This window comes from Eurosta solidaginis, chromosome 4 (assembly GCF_040869045.1).
Source record: "Eurosta solidaginis isolate ZX-2024a chromosome 4, ASM4086904v1, whole genome shotgun sequence".
NCBI classification, from domain to species: Eukaryota; Metazoa; Arthropoda; class Insecta; order Diptera; family Tephritidae; genus Eurosta; species Eurosta solidaginis.
This window is the reverse complement of record NC_090322.1, coordinates 242,006,959-242,029,857: the sequence shown is the minus strand read 5'-3', so window position 1 is coordinate 242,029,857 and position 22,899 is coordinate 242,006,959. Positions and strand designations below refer to the sequence as shown.

Below are 22,899 nucleotides of genomic sequence, written 5' to 3'. Positions count from 1 at the left end.
AATTAACTAATTTTTTTTTTTTTCTCTCTTCCGCCGTCCACAGCTACAACTCCAGCTGGTGTAACGAACATTTCATACACGTGAAAGCGATGCGTAAAGTACGTGAAGTACGTCAACAACTCAAAGATATCATGATACAACAAAAACTGAATGTGAAATCTTGTGGCACCGATTGGGACATCGTACGCAAATGTATTTGTTCAGCCTATTTCTATCAGGCAGCACGTCTCAAAGGTATTGGTGAATATGTAAATTTACGTACGGGCATGCCATGTCATCTACATCCCACGTCCGCGCTCTATGGCTTGGGCACAACACCCGATTATGTGGTTTATCATGAGCTTGTAATGACAGCTAAAGAGTATATGCAATGTGCCACGGCTGTCGATGGTTATTGGCTCGCTGAATTGGGTCCTATGTTCTTCTCAGTAAAGGAGACTGGTCGCAGTGGACGTGAGAAAAAGAAGCAGGCTGCTGAGCACTTAAAAGAAATGGAGACACAAATGCAGTTGGCACAAGAGCAAATGAAAGAACGTCAAATACAGGCGGCCCAGCGTGAAGAGCAAATGACACCAAAGCAAGAGATAATTACACCTGGCGGTTCAACTCCTAGACGTACGCCGGCGCGTATTGGTTTGTAAATGTTGTATAATGCTACATAGTTTTTTAGTTTTTATTTTTTCACATAATACATCCTTTTACTTTTCATCAGCGTTGTTTTAGACGAATTCCATTGTTCTGTACTTACAAAAGTTCGTTCGTATTACAGCGTCAAACGCATATATGTAACACTCCTATATTGCTAGAGTATTACATATATGGTCAAACGTAAATAAAGTGAAATTACAGAAAATTTTTAAAAATTCCAATTTTTTTTTTGAAGTCATAGTCGCTAGCTGGACAAAAATGTTTAATCGTTCCAAAAGCGTAGCATCCATATTCTCGAGACTGATTTGAAAAACCAGCTATTCTTTTTCAGGATATCTTGTCCTTACGGCATCGGATACCACATAGACCATCCATAGAAGATTTTTGGCGGCGCTGCTGACGGAGGAATAGTCTTGGCCGAAGTTATAAATTTTAATGTTCTGTGATTTATCTAAGCACAGTACATGACCGAAGGCTTTGGGGAGTATTATCGATGTTGATGGTCCTTTGCCGGATATATGTAGATCCGGTACGTTCCGGTGTTGTTGTTTTTGTTGTAGCAGTGTTACATTGAAATGACAGTCCTTGGTCGGGAAAAATCCCGAGTCGCTCCGGTACATAGAACCGACTGCCTTGAGAAGCGGTACGTTCCGGTAACAAAGCACCATTAAGGTACTACAACAACAATAACAAGGTACTAGCCCGACCATCTCTGCAACGATTTATATGACCACATTACACCTTCAAGGCCATCCCTCCCTCCCCACCCCCTAGTTCCAGGATGAGCTTGGGGTCGCCAGAGTCTCGTCTGTTAGTGAAACAGAATTCGCCGCGGATAGGTGAGCTTGACAAATGGGTTTGGAGAAGCTATATATTGCGCTGGCAATCTGAAGGGTTGCGCTACACAGCCCCTTGAATCTGGTATTTTAGTCGCCTCTTACGACAGGCATACTTACCGTGGGTATATTCTGACCCCCTAACCCGATGGGGCGTGTCATCGATGTTGATGGTCCTTTGCCGGATATAGATCCGGTACGTTCCGGTGTTGTTGTTGTAGCAGTGTTACACTGAAATGGCAGCCCTTGGTCGGGAAAAATCCCGAGTCGCTCCGGTACATAGAACCGACTGCCTTGGGAAGAGGTACGTTCCGGTAACAAAACACCATTAAGGTACTAGCCCGACCATCTCTGCAACGATTTAAATGACCACATTAAACCTTCAAGGTCGTCCCTCCCTCTCCACTCCCTTGTTCCATGAGGAGCTTGGGGTCGCCAGAGCCTCGTCTGTTAATGAAACAGGTTGACAATTGGGTTGGAGAACCTATATATTGCGCTGGCAACCCCTTGAGAGGGTTGCGTTACACAACCCCTTGAATCCCAAGCACAGTTTATCATTCTTACTTACGTAGCTTAAGTCATCCGAGCATCTTAAGTCTTCCCGCAAAAGCATCGAATTCGAGAATTACATGCTATGCAGTCTCATCCTCGCTGTCGCAAAATCGACAGAGGTTACTAGACCATATGCGTAGCTTGGGCGTGTGGCTTTTGATTGTGAAGTGCCCTGTGAGTAAGTCTGATTAACCATGGATCTTTGTGTTGTACTTCCTTGCCAGTGCCTCTCACTACTTACCCGGGCTAAACGGATCTTGTTAATAAGATGTTTAGCTTCTTCACGATGACCTCTGACTGCAGATATTGTTGTTGTTGTTGTAGCAGTGCTTCGCCCCATTCAATAGGTGCAATTGAAGAGATGGTTGGTGTCATGTGGGGACACATTGCAAGCAGGGCATTCATTTTGGATGTCGGGGTTAATTCTGGATAGGTAAGAGTTTAACCTGTTACAGTATCCAGATCAAAGTTGAGCGAGAGTGATGCGCGTTTCCCTAGGGAGAGTGCGTGCCTATTCTGCGAGTTTTGGGTATTTTTCTTTAAGAACTGGATTCGTCGGGCAATTCCTGACGATTTGATTTGAATACGTCGAACGTGCTAGACCTTCAAACCTTGCTTATTTGTTCTCCATGTTCATGTTTGGAGTTAAAAGCGCAGCCTAAAATAAGGATTGTGAAATAGAGGGAGGTGTAAGGTGTTTACTGTTTTAAAGCAAAAACACGCTGTTGTTGTTGTATTAATGATAGACACTCCCTGAAAGTCTTGGGGAGTGTTATCGATGTTGCTGGTTCTTTGCTGGATATCGATCCGGTACGTTCCGGTAACAATGCACCATTAAGGTATTAGCAAAAGCAATCTAATAAGGTGTAACGTGACGTCACAGATGTAGGCAGACGCTACTAGAACCTTCTGGTACTTAACCCATAGTGCGGTAACCGTTTTTTCACCCCTCGAACCATCTGGTCTGTGGACTTTGGTCACCCCTTATGACAGGTATGCCCTACCGCGGGTATATTCTAAGGATTTTAACGCAATGGGATGTTAGATCAGCAATCACGTCCTTTTGCGGCACCTTGTTGTTGTTGTTGTAGCAGTGTTTCGCCCCATCCAATAGGTGCGACCGATCACAAATTTTCATCAATATCCTCTAACGGGAGTTCAAGGAAACTTGCTGTTTCAACAGGGGTGGACCATAATGTGAGGGGTGTTAGAGGCGTTAGTTCCACATTGCAATTAAAGAGATGGTTGGTGTCATGTGGGGACACATTGTCGGGGTTGATTCTGGATAGCTAAGAGCTTAACCTGTTACAGAATCCAGATCGAACTTGAGCTAGAGTGACTCGCGTTTCCCTGGGGAGTATGCGTTCCTCTTCCGCAAGCTTTGGGTACTGTTTTTTTAGTACTGGATTCGCCGGGCAATTCCTTGCATAAAGGTCCGACGCCTGTTTGTGGAGTTCACTGAGGACCTGCTTGTGTTTATTTGCTTCATACGGCTGAGTTCTCAGGTGCCGTATTTCCTCATAATGCTTACGGAGATGACTCCTTAAGCCCCTGGCCGGTGTTGGCTCATCAATCAAATGTCTGTTGGGATTTCTGGTATTCAACAGGAACTGTTTGGTTGGCATCTCATTTCTCTCCCTGATGGGGAGTATTCTCGCCTCACTATGTAGATGGTGTACTGGGGACATAAGAACACAGCCCTCGTCACTGGTCACCTAGTAAAAATACAGTAGAACATTGCAAAACGGTTTAGTTGGTGGACAACACAGAAAATGTTTATTAAAAAAGCGCTTGCTTTATAATTCAATAGATATTTATTTATGCACACAATAGGTAAATAACATAAAATGCTTTTAATTTCCAATAGCTATAGGAATGAGTAAATTAAAAAAAAACATATATAATGTATTATATGTTGTATATCTTTTCAAGTGGTACTATAAATCATTTGCAACAATCTAATCTGTATAAATACGTATGTATATATGTGATTAATATAGCACAGTATAAACAATCGATATCAACAATATAAGATACACCGACACCAATTGCCTATTCTCTGCGCACAGCCATCGTTTTCTCGATTTCATCTACGGTACGTGGCACTATTGCGAAATTCTCACAACCATCTTGTTTTATGAGGACATCATCCTCTATGCGCACGCCGCCAAACTTGCGGAATCGTTCATATACCTCTTTGACGATAAACTTATTAAGGTTCGGATCGGCAAGCGCACGATCCATTAGGTATTCAATAAAGTAACAACCTGGCTCAACAGTCACATACATGCCAGCTTTAAGCGTACGCGCAAAACGTAATTTACTTAACCAGGGTTCCGTTCGACGTTCCGGCTGTCCTTCCAGATAGCCACCTACATCATGTACATCCAAACCAAGTAGATGACCTAGACCATGCGGTTGAAATATACCAGCTAAACCGGCATCAAGCATATCCTCAACGTCACCTTTCAACATACCACCCTCTTTTAGTTTCTCTAACATAACACGGCAAGCCAATTTGTGCATATCAACCCAAGAGACACCATCACGTGCCTGCTCTAGCACAGCATTGCGACCAGACAAAACAGCATTATAAATAAACTTTTGATCTTCGGTGAATTTACCATTTGCTGGAAAGCTGCATGTTATATCCGCAGCATAACCACAATAATTGGCGCCCATATCAAATAGGCACATATCACCATCACGCACTGGTCCATCGTTAGGCGCACCTGCATGTCCATAATGTAGTACCGCCGAATTTACTCCACTACCACAAATACAAGTGTACGACGCATGACGGCATCCACCAACAGCATATGCATGATGTAAGAAAACTGCTTCACCTTCGTATTCGTAGCGTCCAGGGCGCATAAATTGCATGACACGTATATGTGCATCTGAGGAGACTTTTGCAACATATCGCAGCACTTCAATTTCTTCAGGAGATTTGATGACGCGACACTCAGCTATAACGGGATGCAGCAAATCGCAATCGACAACAAATTTTTCGATTCCTTCAAAGCGTGCAGGTTTCGAAATTAAACCACTATCTGTATTGACACCACTTAATGTCAAGATGAGTGAAGGTTGTGCACCTTCAAAGAATACATTCAATTCATCCACATACCGTGTTTCATCCACCTCATACATACGTTTGAATTCTTCCAAAGTATACAATTTACCCATCCATGTTGCATACTCTTCAGGCAAACGCGGTACAAACAAAGTCGATTTGCCGTTACCTACATCTAACACGCCATAACAACCAGGTTCTTTCACGCCTAACATGTATTGGAAGTACGATTCTTGGCGGAAAGGATGATTAACATCTGTATCGTTAAAACTAACGTCGTCGCCGCCTGCGAGTAGGACGTAAGATTTTGGTTTTACTAATCTGTGTTCCCTTAAAGCAGTAGCAACTTTTTGGCGATTTTTCTGGAATAATGACATGAGCACAGTGTGCGTCGTTGGTCCCATACGAAAGCTGGCCATGTTGCTGCTAGTTTCTTCAGTATTCTTCTGAAAATATTGGATTTTGTTATAAATTTAATATTTATATGTCTTTCTTTTATCACTTACGTCTTTCTGGAAACAAGTTCAAACCGATACTCTTTTTCGCTCGCTTTTTGTGGTCGCCCACTTGTTGGTTCAATGGTTTTATTGCACTTTAATCAGTATGCAGATAAACGCGAAAAACAAGTTTTTATTAACGAGAATTGTTTTTATTTGTTATCTGCGTGTGCTTTTGTTTCATCCGTTGTTATCAATCTCAGCTGATCGTTGTTGTATGGCGTCCACACGTCATCTAGCTTAAAGCCCCGTCACGCAAGCAGTTTTCATTTGCCGTCTATCAGTGAGTTTTACAGCTCCGGCTCACGCTCAATTCTCACGGGAATGCTCTGGATCATTGAGAGACTTGCGAAGCAGATGTCGTGAAATTTTCGCACACGTGAAATGTGATAGGCAGATGTCGCCGCTGTTTTTCATTTAACTCATACGGCGAAAGGCTAAGCAGCGACATCAATTTTTGAAAAAGTAGGTATATTAAAGGCCACGTTGCCAACCTAAAAAGTAATTAACAAATTATCTGCCTCACAAATTGAATCGGACTTCTATCTGGATTTATCTGGCTCAAATCGTTGTTGTTGCATTTACATGCAAAATTATTTATCTGACTCAGGATTTTGCCAGATTTGTTAATTACTTCTTTTTAAGCCGAAGTCATTGGTGCCGTATGTCGTATTGCTGTATCCGTATCCCTAACGCAATCAGCTGTTTATCGTTACGACGGTAAACCAAAACCCAATTGGTTGGCTACGATACGGTTACGACCTTAGCGGCACCAATAATCGATTGCATTGATTCTCATAAGGTTGGTCGAATCAGCTGTTAAAAGGTTACCGATACGGTTACCGATAAAGCACCAATGTCTCCAGCTTTAGGTTGGCAACGCGGCCTTTAATATACCTACTTTTTCAAAAATAGATGTCGCTGCTCAGCCTTTCGCCGTATGAGTTAAATGAATAACATTTCACGTGTGCGAAAATTTCACGACATCTGCTTCTCAAGTCTCTCAATGATCCAGAGCATTCCCGTGAGAATTGAGCGTGAGCCGGAGCTGTAAAACTCACTGAAAGACGGCAAATGCCTGGTTGCGGCGATGTTACTGACATTAATAAGATTGCCTTTAACGCATCTAAATATATGAAAAACTTCATTGTGGATCAGCCTGTAGGCTCGAAACAATTTAATGCGTGATTCCCGAACTACCTTCTGCGCACGTCACAATTTACGACGTAAGTGTTCAAGCCGAGGACGTCAATGGCATGCTCTTTATCGTTCTGAAGCGCTTGTGCTCTGAAGCTTGTAACTTATACTCCAGCATCAAAAGAGAAAGAACGAAGGATAGTGGCTCAACCTTTCTGAAAACTCGCCAAGTGATACTATGATACTGCGGTGCTGGCCGTTGACCCTAACCCTAGCGTGGCTTCACCAAGCTCCAAGGAAGTTTAAATAAAATTACCCATTGGCTTAAAGAATGGAGGATCAAATCTAATGAATCAAAATCCGTTCAAGTGACGTTTGCTACCAGACGTAACACTTTCCCACCTATTAAATTCAACGATATTAATATACCACAAAGGACGAATCAAAATACCTTGGTATACACCTCGTCAGAAAATTAATTTGGAGGACCCACATATTCAACAAAAGAAAAGCACTTGGTATCAAATTAAGAAATCTGTATTGGCTTACGAACCGAAATTCACAATTATCAGTTGATAACAAAGTCCTACTTTACTCAGGCATCATAAAACCCATTTGGACATATGGAATACAACTGTGGGGAACTGCAGCAAACTCAAACATAGAGATTCTCCAAAGATTCCAATCGAAAACCCTTAGAATGATTGTAAACGCACCCTACTATGTGACAAACAACCAGCTACACAGGGATCTAAAGGTTCCAACAATAGCTGAAAATCAAAAAGTATGCTATTTCATACAACACGAGGCTTCTAACTCACCCCAACCCATTCATTATAGCCCTGTCAGCAAGACCAACTAATTTCACGCGCCTGAAAAGAAAGTCAATCACAGATTTTCAACACTGATGAATTCTTAAAAAAATGGATGCACGGCTAGAGCAATCCTTCCATACCCACCATGTTTATTAAGTGGTATTAGAAAATTCTTAAAAAAAATGGATGCACTACTGAAAGCAATCCATCCATGTCCATCAAGTTTATTAAGTTTAATTAATTGTGAATTACTTTAAAAAAAACACAAATTTGTTAGATGTAAGTATTCTATGTATACAGTTGGCAAAATATATTGGATGCTAAAAAAAAAGTTTCAGAGACAACCTTTCCTATTCTTACTAAGCCTATGGTGGTGCTTAACGTCATTTCCACATTCGTATAAATTTTGCGTGGAAACGAAATGTCGAGGGTAGCTTTGAAATCGACGAAAAGGTGATGTGTGGCGATTGTTTTTTCGAAGTTCTTTTTCCAAGATATCGCCCTTAGTGAAAATCTGGTCTACGGTAGATTTACCAAGTCTGAACCCGTACTGATACGGTCGAATCGATTTTAGGCGATCTTCAACCTTCCCCAAAATATGCTTGAAAGATTTATAAGCGATACTAAGAAAGGTAATTACCTGGAAATAATAATCTAGTTACTAGGAACGGATTAGGATGTGAGTTCGAAAATTAAGAGATAACTTAGTTTTATGTGTAAATTTATGTCGAGTATATGAGTCCTGTTGACAGGGCACAGGGCGCAATAAGGTAGTGAATTGTTTTAATCCTCAATAGGTACATTTGTAGGTTAGGTTAAACTGGCCGATCAATGAAGACCTTACATAGATAAAAATTTAACTAAACTTGAAAACCACGACCTTCGCAGTTGAAACTGATTTTGGCCTGCCCATTCACATATAAAAAGCACTGTTATAAACATGGAAAATATAATTATACTTGCAAAGCCTGAAAGCACTCGTAGCCAAACAAATGTCAAGTTCTTCTTATTATGGTTTGCTTACAACAAAAGTTGAAAGTTGGCTACAATTGCGTGTCAGATGCCGCTGCTGACGCGCTTGTTGTCGCTCTCTCGCTCTCCATGAAATCTATTCATCTGTCAGCGCACGCCATCTTTGACGATGCTGCATCAAAAAACGTATGTGTGGGGCCTTTAAGTTCCAGTTGCTTACGAATAGGGGTAAAAAGACGAGATAAGAAAACTCTGATGACATTCCCGCTCGTTTTTTAATAGACTTCAGATTGAATTATTAATTCAATGAGTATTTAAAAACAAATTGCCTTACGGAAAACTAAAAGTCTTTTCCGGAACACAAATGCAGGTGGAGGCGCAGGATTTGCATACAACCAAGCAAATTTTTGTAAAGTTAATTGACGAAGCACTACAACAATTTAAACGCAGTATAAACGAGTTGGAGGACGGTGAAGGTATGATATTTCTTTTATCTAATTCTATGATAGTAAATAATTTTTCTTTTCTCAGCTACTGATGTGCACACAAACCACCTGTTACTGCAGCTCAAAGCCTTATTAGGGCCAGTGCTCGTTGATGCATTGACCATTTTGGATGAACAATATATACAACTGTACGTTTATGAGGGAAGTGAAATCGCCGAGTTGCAGATAAAACAACCACAACAATATAAATACTCAATTTGGTTATTTCCACATATTAATCATTGTACATGTAAATATTTCAAAGAATTTGTGTTGGGGTTAAAGGAACAAATACATGCGACAGGCTCAACTGCAACCGAAGAACATGTGAATTGTAGCAGATATACTTGCGCACATGTACTAGCACTGCGTTTGGCACAGGTGTTGCAACCAACGCCCACTACATTCAAAGTAGAAACAGTAACAAAGCTTCAATTTAAAAATTTACAAGATCGAATGTACGGAAGCTATTTGGATCTATTCAGCGAAAGCTTAGATTAAGTACAGAGCGTGTGAAGCGGCGTACGTTTAGCAGCTAAGTGCGAATGCAACATTCAAAAACACTTTATGAGAGAGGCATTTTAAAAAATCTAAGAATGTTAACACAGCGTCAATATGAAAATTTCAAATTCGTGGCGCGTTTAGATCAAATCAAAACTTTATACGCCGGTATAAAGGCATTGAACTTTGAAAATGTAAGTATAACCTGTGTGTATCACCACCAAAATAGTTAATACATATATTTATTGATATAGAATGGCAAGTTCCAAATAAGCGAAGATGGTTTACGCGTCTCAGTTGAAGAAGGTCAAACTGTACAAGCAAACCTGTATATGACCGCATCATGTTTTGCAGAATTTCATGTCGTGGACACAATAAGCTTTGGCCTCAACATGAATATTATTTCAGAATGTTTGGGTCTCTATGCAGGCGCACCATGTAGTTTAAAAATGTTCTACAAAGGACATGGTGCACCGCTCGTGCTGGTATTGCGCCCCAATGATGAAGTTGACATCTCCTCAGAATGTTCCATTAAAACTACGAATGTGGAAGATGTAATCGATTATAATCTTGATGAGGATAGTCCAAGTTTAAATGTCGTATTTGTGCGTGGACCTGCTCTAGCAAATATCTTTCAAGAGTTAAATAAGGCAGCAGATGAAATACGTTTAACTTTATCGCCAAGGCAACCGCATTTTAAAATTGAAACATTGGGTGTTGTAAAAACAGAGACATTCGTTGAGGTGGCTAAAACTAGTGATATGATTATTTTGTTCAATTGTCGCGAAACTACCTCGGCATGCTATCGCAATAATGAAATGCGTTTAACGCATAAAGCATTAGCGGCTGCAACAAAGGTGGCGATTAAAACAGATTTGAGTGGTTTATTAGAAATGCATTTTATGATGCAATCCGAAGAACAGGCTGAAGTATATGTACAGTTTTATATAATGCCATTGGCGGATATATAAGGTGAGGTCTTTTTTTTTGACATACATATTTTATTTTTCTATAAATACTTGCTCTATACGTCAATTAAAAATATATGCATAATTTGTTACTAAAGGAAACCATTATATGAGAGTTTATTATTAGGTAGATATTGGTGTTAATAATATTGCCCTTAAAGCATGTCTGCCCTAATAAACAACAAAAATCCATCTTATGTGAAGAAAAAGCAATTATATTGAGTTGTCCATAACTTTAAATCAGCTATTTCTGTTTTCACTAATCACACTCTTCCTTTACTCCATTTATATTATGAATGCTTCAAATTAATTTTGTATCTAAGGAAAGCTATGCTAAACTCAGGTAACAAAAATTATCAAGCAAACTCTAAAACAATAGAACAAAATGAGATTTAACCGCTTTTTGGCAAACAAATTTTTTTGTAAAAGTGCAGATACCTGCTTTTAATCGCCCATGCACGATTATGAGTGGCAAAATTGACCTGTGCTCGTTAAACATTTCGCTATATAAAAGAGATCCTTTCTCAAAGCACTGCAGTATTAAAATTAAATTCGAACGAAAATGGGGCGCTTAAATTTAGTAATTTGCTTAGCATTTTTAGTTTTATGTTATTTGATGCTAACGCTTGCTCAAAAAGAAGAAAACAGAGTACCAGATGATATGACTCAACTGGCAGAGTTATTAGGCTTAAGGCAAGCTAGTGAGCGACTCAAAAGACAGCCATCGTTAAGGTAAGTTTTCGCATTTCGAAAATATGTATTACTTTGTAAAAAGCAATTGTATTAAGGCATATTCTCCTCGTTTTGCGCTTTTAGAAACTCTGCAACAAAATTCCTGCTTCAAGTGTATACAGAAATAAGTGATGATGATGATGTAGAAAAGCTACCAGAGTCTATACGAAATTTACAAGCATCGCGCTACAAACGTTCACTTATCAATGACAACTTTATTACGCCATTCGATCGTCGTGAGATTGAATTATGCAACAATATTATTACATTCGCTAGTAGAAGTAAGTTGGATATCACATACAGGCCTTTCTCCAGTTTTAATTTGGATGGAAATTAACAACATAATTTGAGTGATAGCTAAGATATGCCCGTGAAATATGGTACGATGTCTTTATGTTTGACAACTAACATATCGCATGATTGAATCGGAAAACATATTATTACATATTCCAATAAAGCTCTTCGATACGAATAAGGCCTTCGGAAAGTGTCCTTATCGCTACAACAACAGCAACATACGGCTGACGAGATTTGTGGGAGGGACACAACAAATTAAATGGGGTTACTCCCCATCAGGGAGAGAAATGAGATGCCAACGAAACAGTTCCTGTTGAATACCCAGAAACCTTGGCATCCAACAGACATCTGATTGATGAGCCAACACCGACGAGGGGCTTAAGGAGTAATCTCCGAAAGCATTATGAGGAAATACGGCACCTGAGAACTCAGCCGTATGAAGCCAAAAAACACAAGCAGGTCCTCAGGCGACTCCACAAATAGGCATCGGACCTTTATGCCAGGAATTGCCCGGTGAATCCAGTACTCAAAGAACAATACCCAAAACTTGCGGAAGAGGAATGCACACTCCACAGGGAAACGCGAGTCACTCTAGCTCAACTTCGATCTGGATACTGTAAAAGGTTAAACTCTTACCTATCCAGAATCAACCCCGACATACAAAATGTACGCCCTGCTTGCAATGTGTCCCCACATCACACTAACCATCTCTTTAATTGTAATTGTGAACCAACGCCTCTAACACCCCTCTCATTATGGTTCACCCCTGTTGAAACATCAAGCTTCCTTGGACTCCGTTAGAGGATATTGATGACAATTTGTGATCGGTCGCACCTATTGGATGGGGCGAAGCACTGCTACAACAACAACTGACGATATCCTAAATGCGCCCCCAGCGGGTTAGGGCGTTATAATATACCCGCGGTAGGTATGCCTGTCGTAAGAGGCGACTAAAATACCAATTAGATTCAAGGGGTTGTGTAGCGCAACCCTTTCAGGTTGCCAGCGCAATATATAGCTTCTCCAAACCCAATTGTCAACCTCACCTATCCGTGGCGAATCCTGTTTCACAAACAACCGAGGCTCTGAAAAACCCGAACACTTCATGGATATAGGAGGTGGGAGAGCGGGATGACCTGGAAGGTCGCATGTGGTCATAACAAATCGTTGTCGAGATGTTCAGGCTTGGTACCGGAACGTACCGGATCTACATTCGGCGAAGGATCACCGACATCGATGACACTCCCCAAGGTCTTCGGGGAGCGTCCTTATCGCTACAACAACAGCAACATATCCTAAATACATAAAACATGGTAACAGCTTGTCATTTGGAGTCCGCTCCTAATCACTATCTAATAGGCAAGGTTAGAGTGGGTGCCCCACAGTAAAGCAGAGGCTGGCTTGTCCATTGTGATATCACAATAAGGGCTAGAGCCCTTCCTGTAGAAAGTTTAACCAATTTATTCGTCTAATGTAGCGTAGAATGTCTTTGATTTCAGCACAGCTTAGATCCCCTAAACAGTCGGTTCAGCGTCATTCCATAAGTATCCTGCTCACGTCAGAGCAGAACATATGCAATATAAGTGCTCAACACTATATAATCTTCGTAAATACCACCATTCCGGACAAGTCACGTTCTTCGTGCTTATTTTAATTTAGTTTGTTGCTAATCAAAAATGTCACCTTTATTTACAGCCGCACCTGAAGCGAAATCAAAGTCTGCACTCACCGGTGATATGCTGCTCAACTTTAATCTAAACGAAATACCACGTGATTTGGAACTTCAATATGCTGCTATACGTTTATATCAAAATCCGCAACTTGGCCGCTATAGCGCGAGCAGCAACGAACGCAATTTTACCATTAATGTCTATCAGCCATTTGGAAATTATTTACTTAATGTTGCCATATTAAATTCCACCACCAATTTTCATGGTTGGTTAGAGTTAAATGTTACAAAATTATTTAAAAATTGGTTACATTATCGCACATTTCAACATGTACTGTATGGCAATGAATTACTTATTGGAGTCACTCTACATGCAACGCTCGACGAGGAAGGCGCTAATATAAAACAACAACAGGTTACTGCAGCTGATGTGGGCTTAGTAGCGGCGCATGCGCCATCAACTGATTTGTTGGATTTACAACCATTTATAACAGCTTACTTTAATGGTCCTGATTTATTGACAAAAATGCAACGACAACGTCGTTCAAAACAATATAAACGCCAAATTAATGCATTTGGTTATATGCAACAACATGCCGGTGGAGCATTTGATCAACCAAAAGCCTGTGAACGCCATAATTTTACATTGGATTTTAAATATCTGGGTATGGAGAAATCTGTAATTGCACCGAAGACTTTTGAGGCATATTTCTGTTTAGGTGAATGCAATTTCCCCTTAGGCACGCCCATGAATAATGCCACCAATCATGCAATTGTACAAACTTTGATGCATTTGAAAAGGCCACACTTACCAAAACCATGCTGCGTGCCAGTCAAGTTGGCGTCCATATCAATATTGTATTCAGTAAATGAGGATAGCGTTAATTTGATGCGTTTCTCGCAAATTGTCGCTAAGGAATGTGGTTGTCGTTAAGGTACTGTAGATGATTTCAAGTAACAAAATAAATGTGTTATTGTTTATGATTAAGTATAACTAATTTAAATAAAACTGACAGTAAAGTTATTATATTAATAATAACATACTTATTTTAAATTTAATGAGTTTATTAATAGAGTAGCACTTTCAAATTTTTTATACACAGAATTCATTTGTAGCGTTTTGTACAATCCATAGTACAAAAACCAATATAAAATACCAAAATACTTTATACCCCGAGCGGGTTAGGGGGTCAGAATATACCCGCAGTAGGTATGCCTGTCGTAAGGGGCGACTAAAATACCAGATTTATGGGACTGTGTAGCGCAACCCTTCAGGTAGCCAGCGCAATATATAGCTTCTCCAAACCCAATTGTGAACCTCACCTATCCGCGGCAAATCCTGTTTCACTAACGAGGCTCTGGCGACCCCAAGTTCCTATAAATCGTTCCCGAGTTGGTCGGGCTAGAACCTTATGGGTGCTGTGTTACCGGAGCGTACCGGATCTGTATCCGGGAAAGGACCACCACATCGATAACACTCCCAAAAGCCTTCGGGGAGCAACCTTATCGCTACAACTACAACAACAACAACAACAAAATACTTTATTATATATAGTTTAGTTCATTGGTTTATATATAGTTTAGTTCATTGTACGAAACCATACGAACCTGAATTGTACATTGAAAATTCTGAAGTAGACTAGTAAATGTAGAGAACACTTTGATAGTACATTCCGAAAAAGTGTCGAAACACAGTTTATTATTCAAGTCATTGCGGTTATATTGATTTGTATTTAGCATAATTATAGAATTACACACAAACATATACGCGAACAAGATTTTATATTCTAAAACAAGGTGAATTTTTTCTAAAGCTACAAATACATACATACTAATGTAGTTCATGTTATGCGTGTATAAAATGTTCTATTTTAAAAAATAAAATTTTCCAACATTATTTTCTAATTTGCTTTTTTATCGTGAAATTTGTAGATTTTATGAATCACATTCATTTTAGTTATTTGAATTTTGTTTACATAAGGTACTACGTTAGAATTGCACTTAACAGTTGACCTAAATATCGGATGAGTGGAAGTTCGCCTTAACTCGACTGCCGGTTCGAAAACGCTCATCCCAGAAATGTATGCATACTTCCCATCTCAATATTTTTTTTTCAAAACGCACTTTTCTGGAATTTTATCGGCTGAAGATCGCACTATCCCAGAATTGGTTTCAAAAACGCCGCTTTAAGGAAGACAAATCGAGGCAAACTGAGGGCTGGTGTGCTGTTCAACCAAGACAAGCGCCGGCTAACAAAGCTGCAGTTGCCATCTCGGCCAATAAAGAAACGAGCTTTGAATAAATGGGACAAAAATAGTGCTCAAATGATCCTGAGAGCAATACCAAAATTATCTTGAAATTATTCCTAAATTACGGCCGTATAACACGCAGATAGTTCCAAAATCATCCCAGCTGCAATCCTGAAATTATCCATACCGAAATAATTCCGAACTGATCCTAACTGAAAATGATCTTGAAACTATCTCAAAATCTCGTATCATGCCGAAATGTTTTGAAGATAATGCTGAAATAGTCTCGTAACGGCGCCGAAATGTGCCGAGGATGTAATCGAAATAGTCCTGAAAACTACCCGTAAACATCAAAATGGTCCCGAAATTATTCTGATATGATTCTTAGTAGTCGTGAAAATAATCAAAAACTACCGAAATAGTTTGAAAATAATTCTAAAATTATTCGACCACTATCTCGAAATAATCTCAAAGTGAAATGGTATTCAAATAGTCCCAAAAAGGAGTTCCAAAACTATTCCGATATCAGCCCTTAATAATTTAGAAAAATATGCCGCAATAATCCTAAAGTAATTCCGTAGACAATCCCGAAATTATCTTGAAATAGTTCCGAAAACAAGTTTCAAAATTATTTCGAAATAAACCGAAAAAAGTTCCGAAAAATTATACCGAAATAATCCAAAACCAAACCAAACCGAAATAATCCGGAGAGTCCCGAAATGTTATATATATATATAAAGTGGGCGTGGTTATCATCCGATTTCGCTCATTTTCAACACCAATCTATCCTGGGTCCAGATAAGCTCGTGTACCAAATTTGGTGAAGATATCTCAATATTTACTCAAGTTATCGTGTTAACGGACATGGCTCAATCAAATTTTTTTTCGACACTGATGATTTGGATATATGGAAGTCTATATCTATCTCCATTCCTTTATATCTGTACAACCAACCGTTTCCAATCAAAGTTAATATACTCCGTGTGCAAAGCACGCTGAGTATAAAAAGTAATTGGTCGTTGGAATCCCGTTTCAGTTTAGCCGTTTCGGCATGACTGAATCACATAGACAAATGTCAGGGCATCCAAACTTTCACAATATGTAAAAACGTTTGCGTACCGCTAACCGGAATGGGGGCAGTCTTTCACTCAGCAGTCGATGTTTAAAAAAAGCAATATCAAAACTTGAAGGAGTAGAGAATTAAATAAGGAAGCACACCGGTCAACAAATAGCATTTGATAAGGATATATATATATATACTTAAATTAAAGTGGAAAACACTTAACTACTACTTAACATCTCAGCACACATTTTATCCAGTCGGACATTTCAATTTCTATTACATTATCCTGATTGTGATCCTTGCGTTGAAAGTAATCGAATGCGGCAGTCAAATGTAGCACCGCTGAAGCGAAATCACTCAGACGCAAAGTACCATCCTTTCGTATATAACGTTGCATTAGACAATTCATTATCTCAGTGCTCAATTGAAAGCCGACATCATAGAGTGCATCCCTTAAACGCTCAGCTCGTAAAATGCCGGCCTTTTCTTTTGTATAAATTTTAAAAACTCCCTGCCATGATTTCAAATTCACCATAAACGTTTTGAATTGTAAAAAATTAATGCGTCCCGAACCAGTTTTATCTTGTAGCGCAATTACCTGACGACAAATATCAATATTGGCACAACCTTTTATATAATCGTTGGGCAAACACGCCTCCAACAGCTCATGCAATTCAAAACAATTTATGGTTTTATTTTCATCCGCCAATTGCATGAATACCGGCTCATATTGACATACATTTTTAATTTTTGTCGTCGATTCCACTTCAGTTTTTAACGCTGGGAATGGATCCAATAACATCATTGTTTGTGTTTCCAACAACGACAAACGTAAAGGTGCCGTGCCTAAAAATCTTACCGTAAAACTAGACTCCTCACCCGGCTCATAAGTGGTAGGCATGAGTACATATTGACCCACTTCCAATTCACAACGATAGCTCACGTGCCGCGTATTGCCATAATCCGAGTTCAAGAAGCTCACTTGCGTTTTAAAGAATTCTTTTGGTAAACATTCGCTAAATTTTCCTTTACCACCATTCGCCACCGCATTCAATTTGTACATTGTAAAGCCAATTACTTTGGGTTCCACCGCCGTGTGTTGATTCAGCGCTATCACAACTTCTTGTTTTTCTTGTATATTCAGCAATAGCTGTGGATTAATATGAAATGATTCATGATTACGACAACCACCTGCAGTTACGCCACGTTTCCATTGTCCTTGAAACATTTTCATTTGCCAACGTTTCGGTCGTTCTTGTAAGGTTAGCTCATCTTTGGCTGTGTCAGCGTCCAGATAGATGCATTCAAGGTTGGTGAATGTTTGTGTGAATTCAAGAAATGACATCCAAAATTCACCAACATCTAGTTGACTAAAGAGGCGATCACGTTCTTGCACTGACACGCGCTCCCATGATGGCGATATCGCTGACCAATCACCTTCGAATAAAGCATTGTTATCGAAGGCATTGCATGCGAGCGGATCTTTTAGACGCACCAATTGCACTGCGTCGCCCAGGAGTGTCTCCACCTTGTCCAGGGAGGAAAGTCTTTATAAAAAGAAAAATATATAACATACATACATGGTCTATTTACAAAAGAAGTTATGCTTATAAATTAAAGTTAGTATAGGGTAAATTGGCCAGTGATTGGACAGAGAACTTTTTTTGAAGCTCGACAAGTTATTTTGCGGTGGTTGGTCACTGCCCAGCCAAACTCACTTACCTTCGAGAATTGCTTTTGCTTCACCGAGAAAAAATTTTCGGAAAAGGCACAATTCGACCACCACCCTATATCACACCACAAGCGCATAAACACTCAAATAAATAACGTACTTAATAAAGGTCGGCCTCACACCAGGACGATATTTGTTACACTAGATCTATCGGTACTAGTTAGAACTCTTCTCCAAGATTTAGAAAAAACTGCGTTTCCCTTGAGTCTAAACATGAATAGGAAATTACTAAACTAGTTGACAGCTATCCCTGTTTCGCGATAACTGACGCCAATTGGGAGCTCCAACCGAGGTCAAGTCTTTCTCCACCTGTGCCTCTTCCATCTCAGTGGAGGTATCCCCCTTCCTCTGCTTCCAAAGCTGTGTCGACGGAAATATTTTCTTGGACGGAGCGTCTTCGTCCATTAGCATAACGTGACATAGCCAGCTAAGCCTTACGGTTTTTATTAGCTGCACTTTCGTCATATCTGGGTAATGCTTAAACAGCTCATCATCATCCTCCTTCGATACTCGACGTGGGCATCACGGACAGGACCATAAATCTTCCGTAGATCTTTTCTCTTTATCACTTCAAGAGCCATCTCATCTTCTCTTGACACCGTGATGATTTCGAACCAAACATAAGGACATGTATGATGATCGACTTGTAGAGCGTGATTTTTGTTCGTCAAGAGGACTTCACTTTTCAATTGCCTATTCAGTACAAAGTCTCATTTGTTGGAAAGAGTTATTCTCCCCATTTGATTTCTAAGTTGACATCGCTTTTGCTGTTAAAGCTGGTTCCCAAATAGACGAGATCCTTCACAGTATCATTTATATCCGAATGCTCCGATTCTTTCTTGGATGACAGCAAGTACTTCGTCCTGTCCTTATTTACCGCAAGACCCATTTTTTTGCTTCTTTATCTTATCCAGAGAAGGCAGAACTAAGCACGCTTGTTAAGGCCAATAACATCAATATCATCAGTCAACGCCAGTAACTGTGCGCTCTTAAAAAAGATACTACCAAATGGTTTAGGTCTTCTCCTTAGATACTACCATCACGGTTTAGAATTCTCTTCTCCAGCATTTCGTTAAAGAAATCGCACGAAAGGGAGTCGCCTTGTCTGAAGTCTCAAATGGCTGGGAGAGATCCTTCACAGTCCTTACAGAGCTGGTTGTTGTTGGGGAGTGTTATCGATGTTGATGGTCCTTTACCGCATGCAGATACGGTAAGTTCCGGTAACAAGCACCATTACGGTGCTAGCCCGACCATCGCGGGAATGACTACATGAAGTCTTCAAGGCCATACCATCCTCCCACCCCCTAGAGTCATGTGAAAATTTGGGTCGCCAGAGGTTCATCTGTTAAACAAGCAGGATTCGCCACAGGTAGGTAAGGTTGACAATTGGGTTGGATAAGCTATATTTTGCGTTGGTAACCCCTTAAAAGGGTTGCGCTACACAACCCTTTGAATCAGTTTGGAAGTTTAGTCGCCTCTTACGACAGGCATATCTGCCGCGGGTATATTCTAAGCTGCCTATTCCGCTGGGTTTACGGAGCTGGTGGTGTTGCCCAACGTTATTTGACAGAACCTTATTAACTTTCAGGAACTTAAATTCAGACATAGCAGCACACAACTTCTTTTCGCGCTGTCAAAGGCTGCTTTGAAGTCGACGAAAATATGATGAGTGTAGATTCTATCGTGAGTCTTCTCAAGGATCTGGCCCATCGTGAAGATCTGGTCTATAGTAGATTTACCAGGTCTAAAGCCGCACTGACAAGGTCCAAAAAGTTTATTGACTAAGGGCATTACTTTTTAGCACAGTACGCTAGATAGAACCTTATAGGTATTTAGCAGGATGATACCGCGGTAATTGGTGTTATTTGCGGGATCGCCTTTTTTGTGGATTGGTCAGAGTACACTTGAGCTCCAATCTCGAGGCATGCGTTCAACCGTCTATATTTTTGAATAGGAGTTGATTCATGCTCTGTACAAACTCTTAGACTCTTGTTTGAACAGCTCATCTGGTATTCACTCATTGCCTGGCGCCGTGATACTGCCATTCTCACTTCGTCATTTTCGGGTGCCTGCACGTGTTTTCCGTCATCGGCGAGGGGTATCGGGTTCGTCTTCTCCCTCGCTGGCTAGCAATGAGGAGAAGATTTTCCTACACGTTTTAAGCACATTCTATACGTTAGTTACCAAGTCGCCATTACCGTTCCCACCGGATTATTGTATTTATAGAATTTTCGGCCATTATTCTTATTAGCCAGCATTTGAAGCTCCTTGCAATTACAGCGTACTGTCACACGTTTATTTTGCTTCTACATAGGCGTCTCTCTGCGTCCTTCGCCTCGCTATAACGCTCTAATATAGCACGCTTTGGCACACACGTACGCAGCGCCCTTTTCCGTTTTCCGACAAACGTTTCTTGTGACACTGCGCGCACTTTCCTTGCTGCGCAGAGGCGTGTACGTATCTGGCTGCTCAAAGCAGTGGTCCGAGTCGATATTTCGACCCCGGTGGGTGCGCACATCCAGGACACCGGAACTTTGTCTACCGTCGATCACCACGTGATCAATTTGGTTTCGGTATCTTCGATCACGAGACCACGTAGATTTGTGTATCTTTTAATGCTGGTTCCAGATACTGCAGATTACCACATTTCGAGCCGCGGCGAAATCGTGGAGGCTAAGACCCCTTCTTTGCCCATCCTGGCGTTAATCGTATGTCTTTTCTAGTTTTTCATAGAAGGAGTTCTTGTCCTTTTCGTCCGCACCGTCTATAGCTGCTTAAGTACTTGGCGGCGAAGTTTCGTTTCCACCACTAACCCAAAACCTTGGCTCCGAATATCGCGTTTGTTCTTATGGCCACTGTAGTAGAGGCCCTATCGCTCTCGCACCGTGTATTGACCTCCGGCACTTTGTATGTTTAATACCTCCATTTTATGGGCCGTGTTAACAGGCTGCAATGAAACTAAACTTTGAAGGAAAAAAGCTCTTTTACATTAGGATATCAACCACGGCCAACACGGCACTGCAGATGGGCATTTCCGAATAGTAGATTGGAGTAAGCCAGACGGGCATCCTGCTACTCATGCTAAAGCTTTTAAGTTCTGGGCAGACATTCGTTGTAGTAGTTATATTCGAGTGAGTATCCACCTACTCTAGACGAGCAGCGTAGATGTGTGGTGCGTTGCAAATTCCAAGCATCATACACAATTGGCTATCAGGTGTCTACGTCTTCTCAAAACTTTTAACGCATACGCGTGCAACAGTCCAAAGGTAGTGGAGAGTGCACCGCAGTTATCAAAACATCTAGAATTAGAAGTTATTAATCTTTGTATACTTTCAGCTACGGTTACTGACAAACATACCCTATACTCTTATAAAGCAGCGCATTTTACTAAGCCATACATACTAGTCCACCCACGTTAAAGCACACACACGCTCACTTACCTGTAGTTGACATTGAAAGCAATACTATTCGCTAGCCGTTCAGGTGAACTCTTTATGTGTCCGCCAGCTGTGCCGCTAGTTGCTACAATACACGTAACTATGCAGGTGGTTTCCAAATGTGATTTCAACTGCTGTGGACGCAGCAGATCTGTAGCATTTGGGCTAGTTTTCATTGGTATGCATTCTACTACACCACCAAGCAAATCACTAAGTCCATCCGAACGTTGTACCATATTTGAGTGCTTCATATGAACCATGCAGCTTAGCAATAGCCTTCTCCAACAGTGACGCCCAATAACAATGTGACGACTGTGGTTGTAAAAATGCTAAACGTCCATTGATAGTGGGTAGACGGTCATCGACAAGCACCTCTACCCATTCACCACACCACCACAAACGAAAACGAAATACTCCATGTGCTTTGTCTAAACTCTGATCGGCGGGTACAACACGATAGAATAGATTGCGTAGCGAATGTAGTACGCCCAGGCATGATACCAACCAACGATCACCCATTTTGCCGGGTATGACATCAAAATTCTCGCCTTCATTTACAAAACACGCCCGTTGTACATCTGCAAATTCGGCTATGCGTCGCCATTGGAATGTGAATGGTGGCGTTTGATAATAGAAAACAGATGATTGTACTGCAGCAAAGTCAGGATCCTCCCAAAGGATTTTTCGTGACACGCAATCTGCTTTGATGCGCTCATATCGCGAGGTCATTGCGTTCTGACGTTAAAGACACTTCCGCACCACGCCACACCTGTCGAAGGCTAAACAAAAATATGAATTAACAATTAGTTCTATGCTATGCCACCACCACCTGCACCAAATGTAGTTAATGTGGTGTGTGCTCTTTCGTATAATCCAATTGGTGCTTGCGCAACAACAAAGGTATGAATTGGCGAACACACAACTGCGCCTACTTGCTTTTTAAAGCCAACTACACTTGGTTCTTGATATTTTTGAATTATGGTTTAAGTTAACACTAAAATGGTAGGCTTTCTTGTATTCTTAACACGTACGTTTCGTTTTTGGAATTCTTTTCCGTTTGACCTTGTTTGATTTATATTCCAGAATAACTTCGAGTTAGCGCACCACAACACCACAAATTCACAACAAAGTGAAAGTTGAGAAAAAATTAAAACAGAAAAATATAGAAGTTGAGATGAAAATAAACTGATGTAAAATAATAATTAGCTGCAGCTGAATGTGCGCCTGCGCAAA

General features: G+C 40.5%; 5 protein-coding genes across 10 annotated transcripts in view; 3 read left to right on the top strand and 2 right to left on the bottom strand.

Annotated features, from left to right (window-relative positions):
- Prp16 (ATP-dependent RNA helicase l(1)G0007) overlaps positions 1–857 on the top strand; it is a 93,455-nt gene extending 92,598 nt beyond the window's left edge. For all 3 annotated transcript variants that reach the window (XM_067780617.1, XM_067780619.1, XM_067780618.1), the window contains one exon: positions 44–857. In XM_067780617.1, coding sequence (XP_067636718.1) covers positions 44–641 — 598 coding nt within the window. In that variant the 3' untranslated portion in view covers positions 642–857. The remainder of the gene's footprint in view (positions 1–43) is intronic.
- A 2,974-nt stretch (positions 858–3,831) lies between these two features.
- Positions 3,832–5,868, bottom strand: Dip-C (dipeptidase C). Of its 2 annotated transcripts, none has more exons than XM_067780616.1 (2): positions 5,619–5,868; positions 3,832–5,555 (listed from the first exon to the last, which is right to left on the bottom strand). In XM_067780616.1, exon 2 carries the CDS (start codon positions 5,529–5,531, stop codon positions 4,089–4,091), a length of 1,443 nt encoding a protein of 480 aa, XP_067636717.1. In that variant the 5' UTR covers positions 5,532–5,555; positions 5,619–5,868; the 3' UTR covers positions 3,832–4,088. The 2 variants fall into 2 exon arrangements, with proteins under 2 accessions (XP_067636717.1, XP_067636716.1); XM_067780615.1 differs by having other exon boundaries at positions 3,832–5,558; positions 5,619–5,865.
- Positions 5,869–8,768: 2,900 nt separating this feature from the next.
- LOC137249289 (cell cycle checkpoint protein RAD1-like) lies at positions 8,769–10,594 on the top strand. Its single transcript, XM_067780614.1, has 3 exons — positions 8,769–9,009; positions 9,065–9,713; positions 9,774–10,594. The coding sequence occupies exons 2-3, from the start codon at positions 9,564–9,566 to the stop codon at positions 10,488–10,490; spliced, it is 867 nt and encodes a 288-aa protein (XP_067636715.1). The 5' UTR covers positions 8,769–9,009; positions 9,065–9,563; the 3' UTR covers positions 10,491–10,594.
- On the top strand, positions 10,362–14,224 carry LOC137249288 (protein screw-like). Of its 3 annotated transcripts, none has more exons than XM_067780612.1 (4): positions 10,362–10,491; positions 11,081–11,219; positions 11,304–11,500; positions 13,212–14,224. In XM_067780612.1, exons 2-4 carry the CDS (start codon positions 11,104–11,106, stop codon positions 14,117–14,119), a joined length of 1,221 nt encoding a protein of 406 aa, XP_067636713.1. In that variant the 5' UTR covers positions 10,362–10,491; positions 11,081–11,103; the 3' UTR covers positions 14,120–14,224. The 3 variants fall into 3 exon arrangements, with proteins under 3 accessions (XP_067636713.1, XP_067636714.1, XP_067636712.1); XM_067780613.1 differs by having other exon boundaries at positions 10,379–10,491; positions 11,090–11,219; XM_067780611.1 differs by lacking the exon at positions 10,362–10,491 and having other exon boundaries at positions 10,829–11,219.
- Positions 14,225–14,880: 656 nt separating this feature from the next.
- On the bottom strand, positions 14,881–22,899 carry CalpC (calpain-C). Its single transcript, XM_067785274.1, is given in 4 exon segments — positions 14,881–18,044; positions 21,670–21,893; positions 21,895–22,445; positions 22,698–22,899. Coding segments are annotated over 3 exon segments (2,043 nt in total). The 5' UTR covers positions 22,396–22,445; positions 22,698–22,899; the 3' UTR covers positions 14,881–16,726.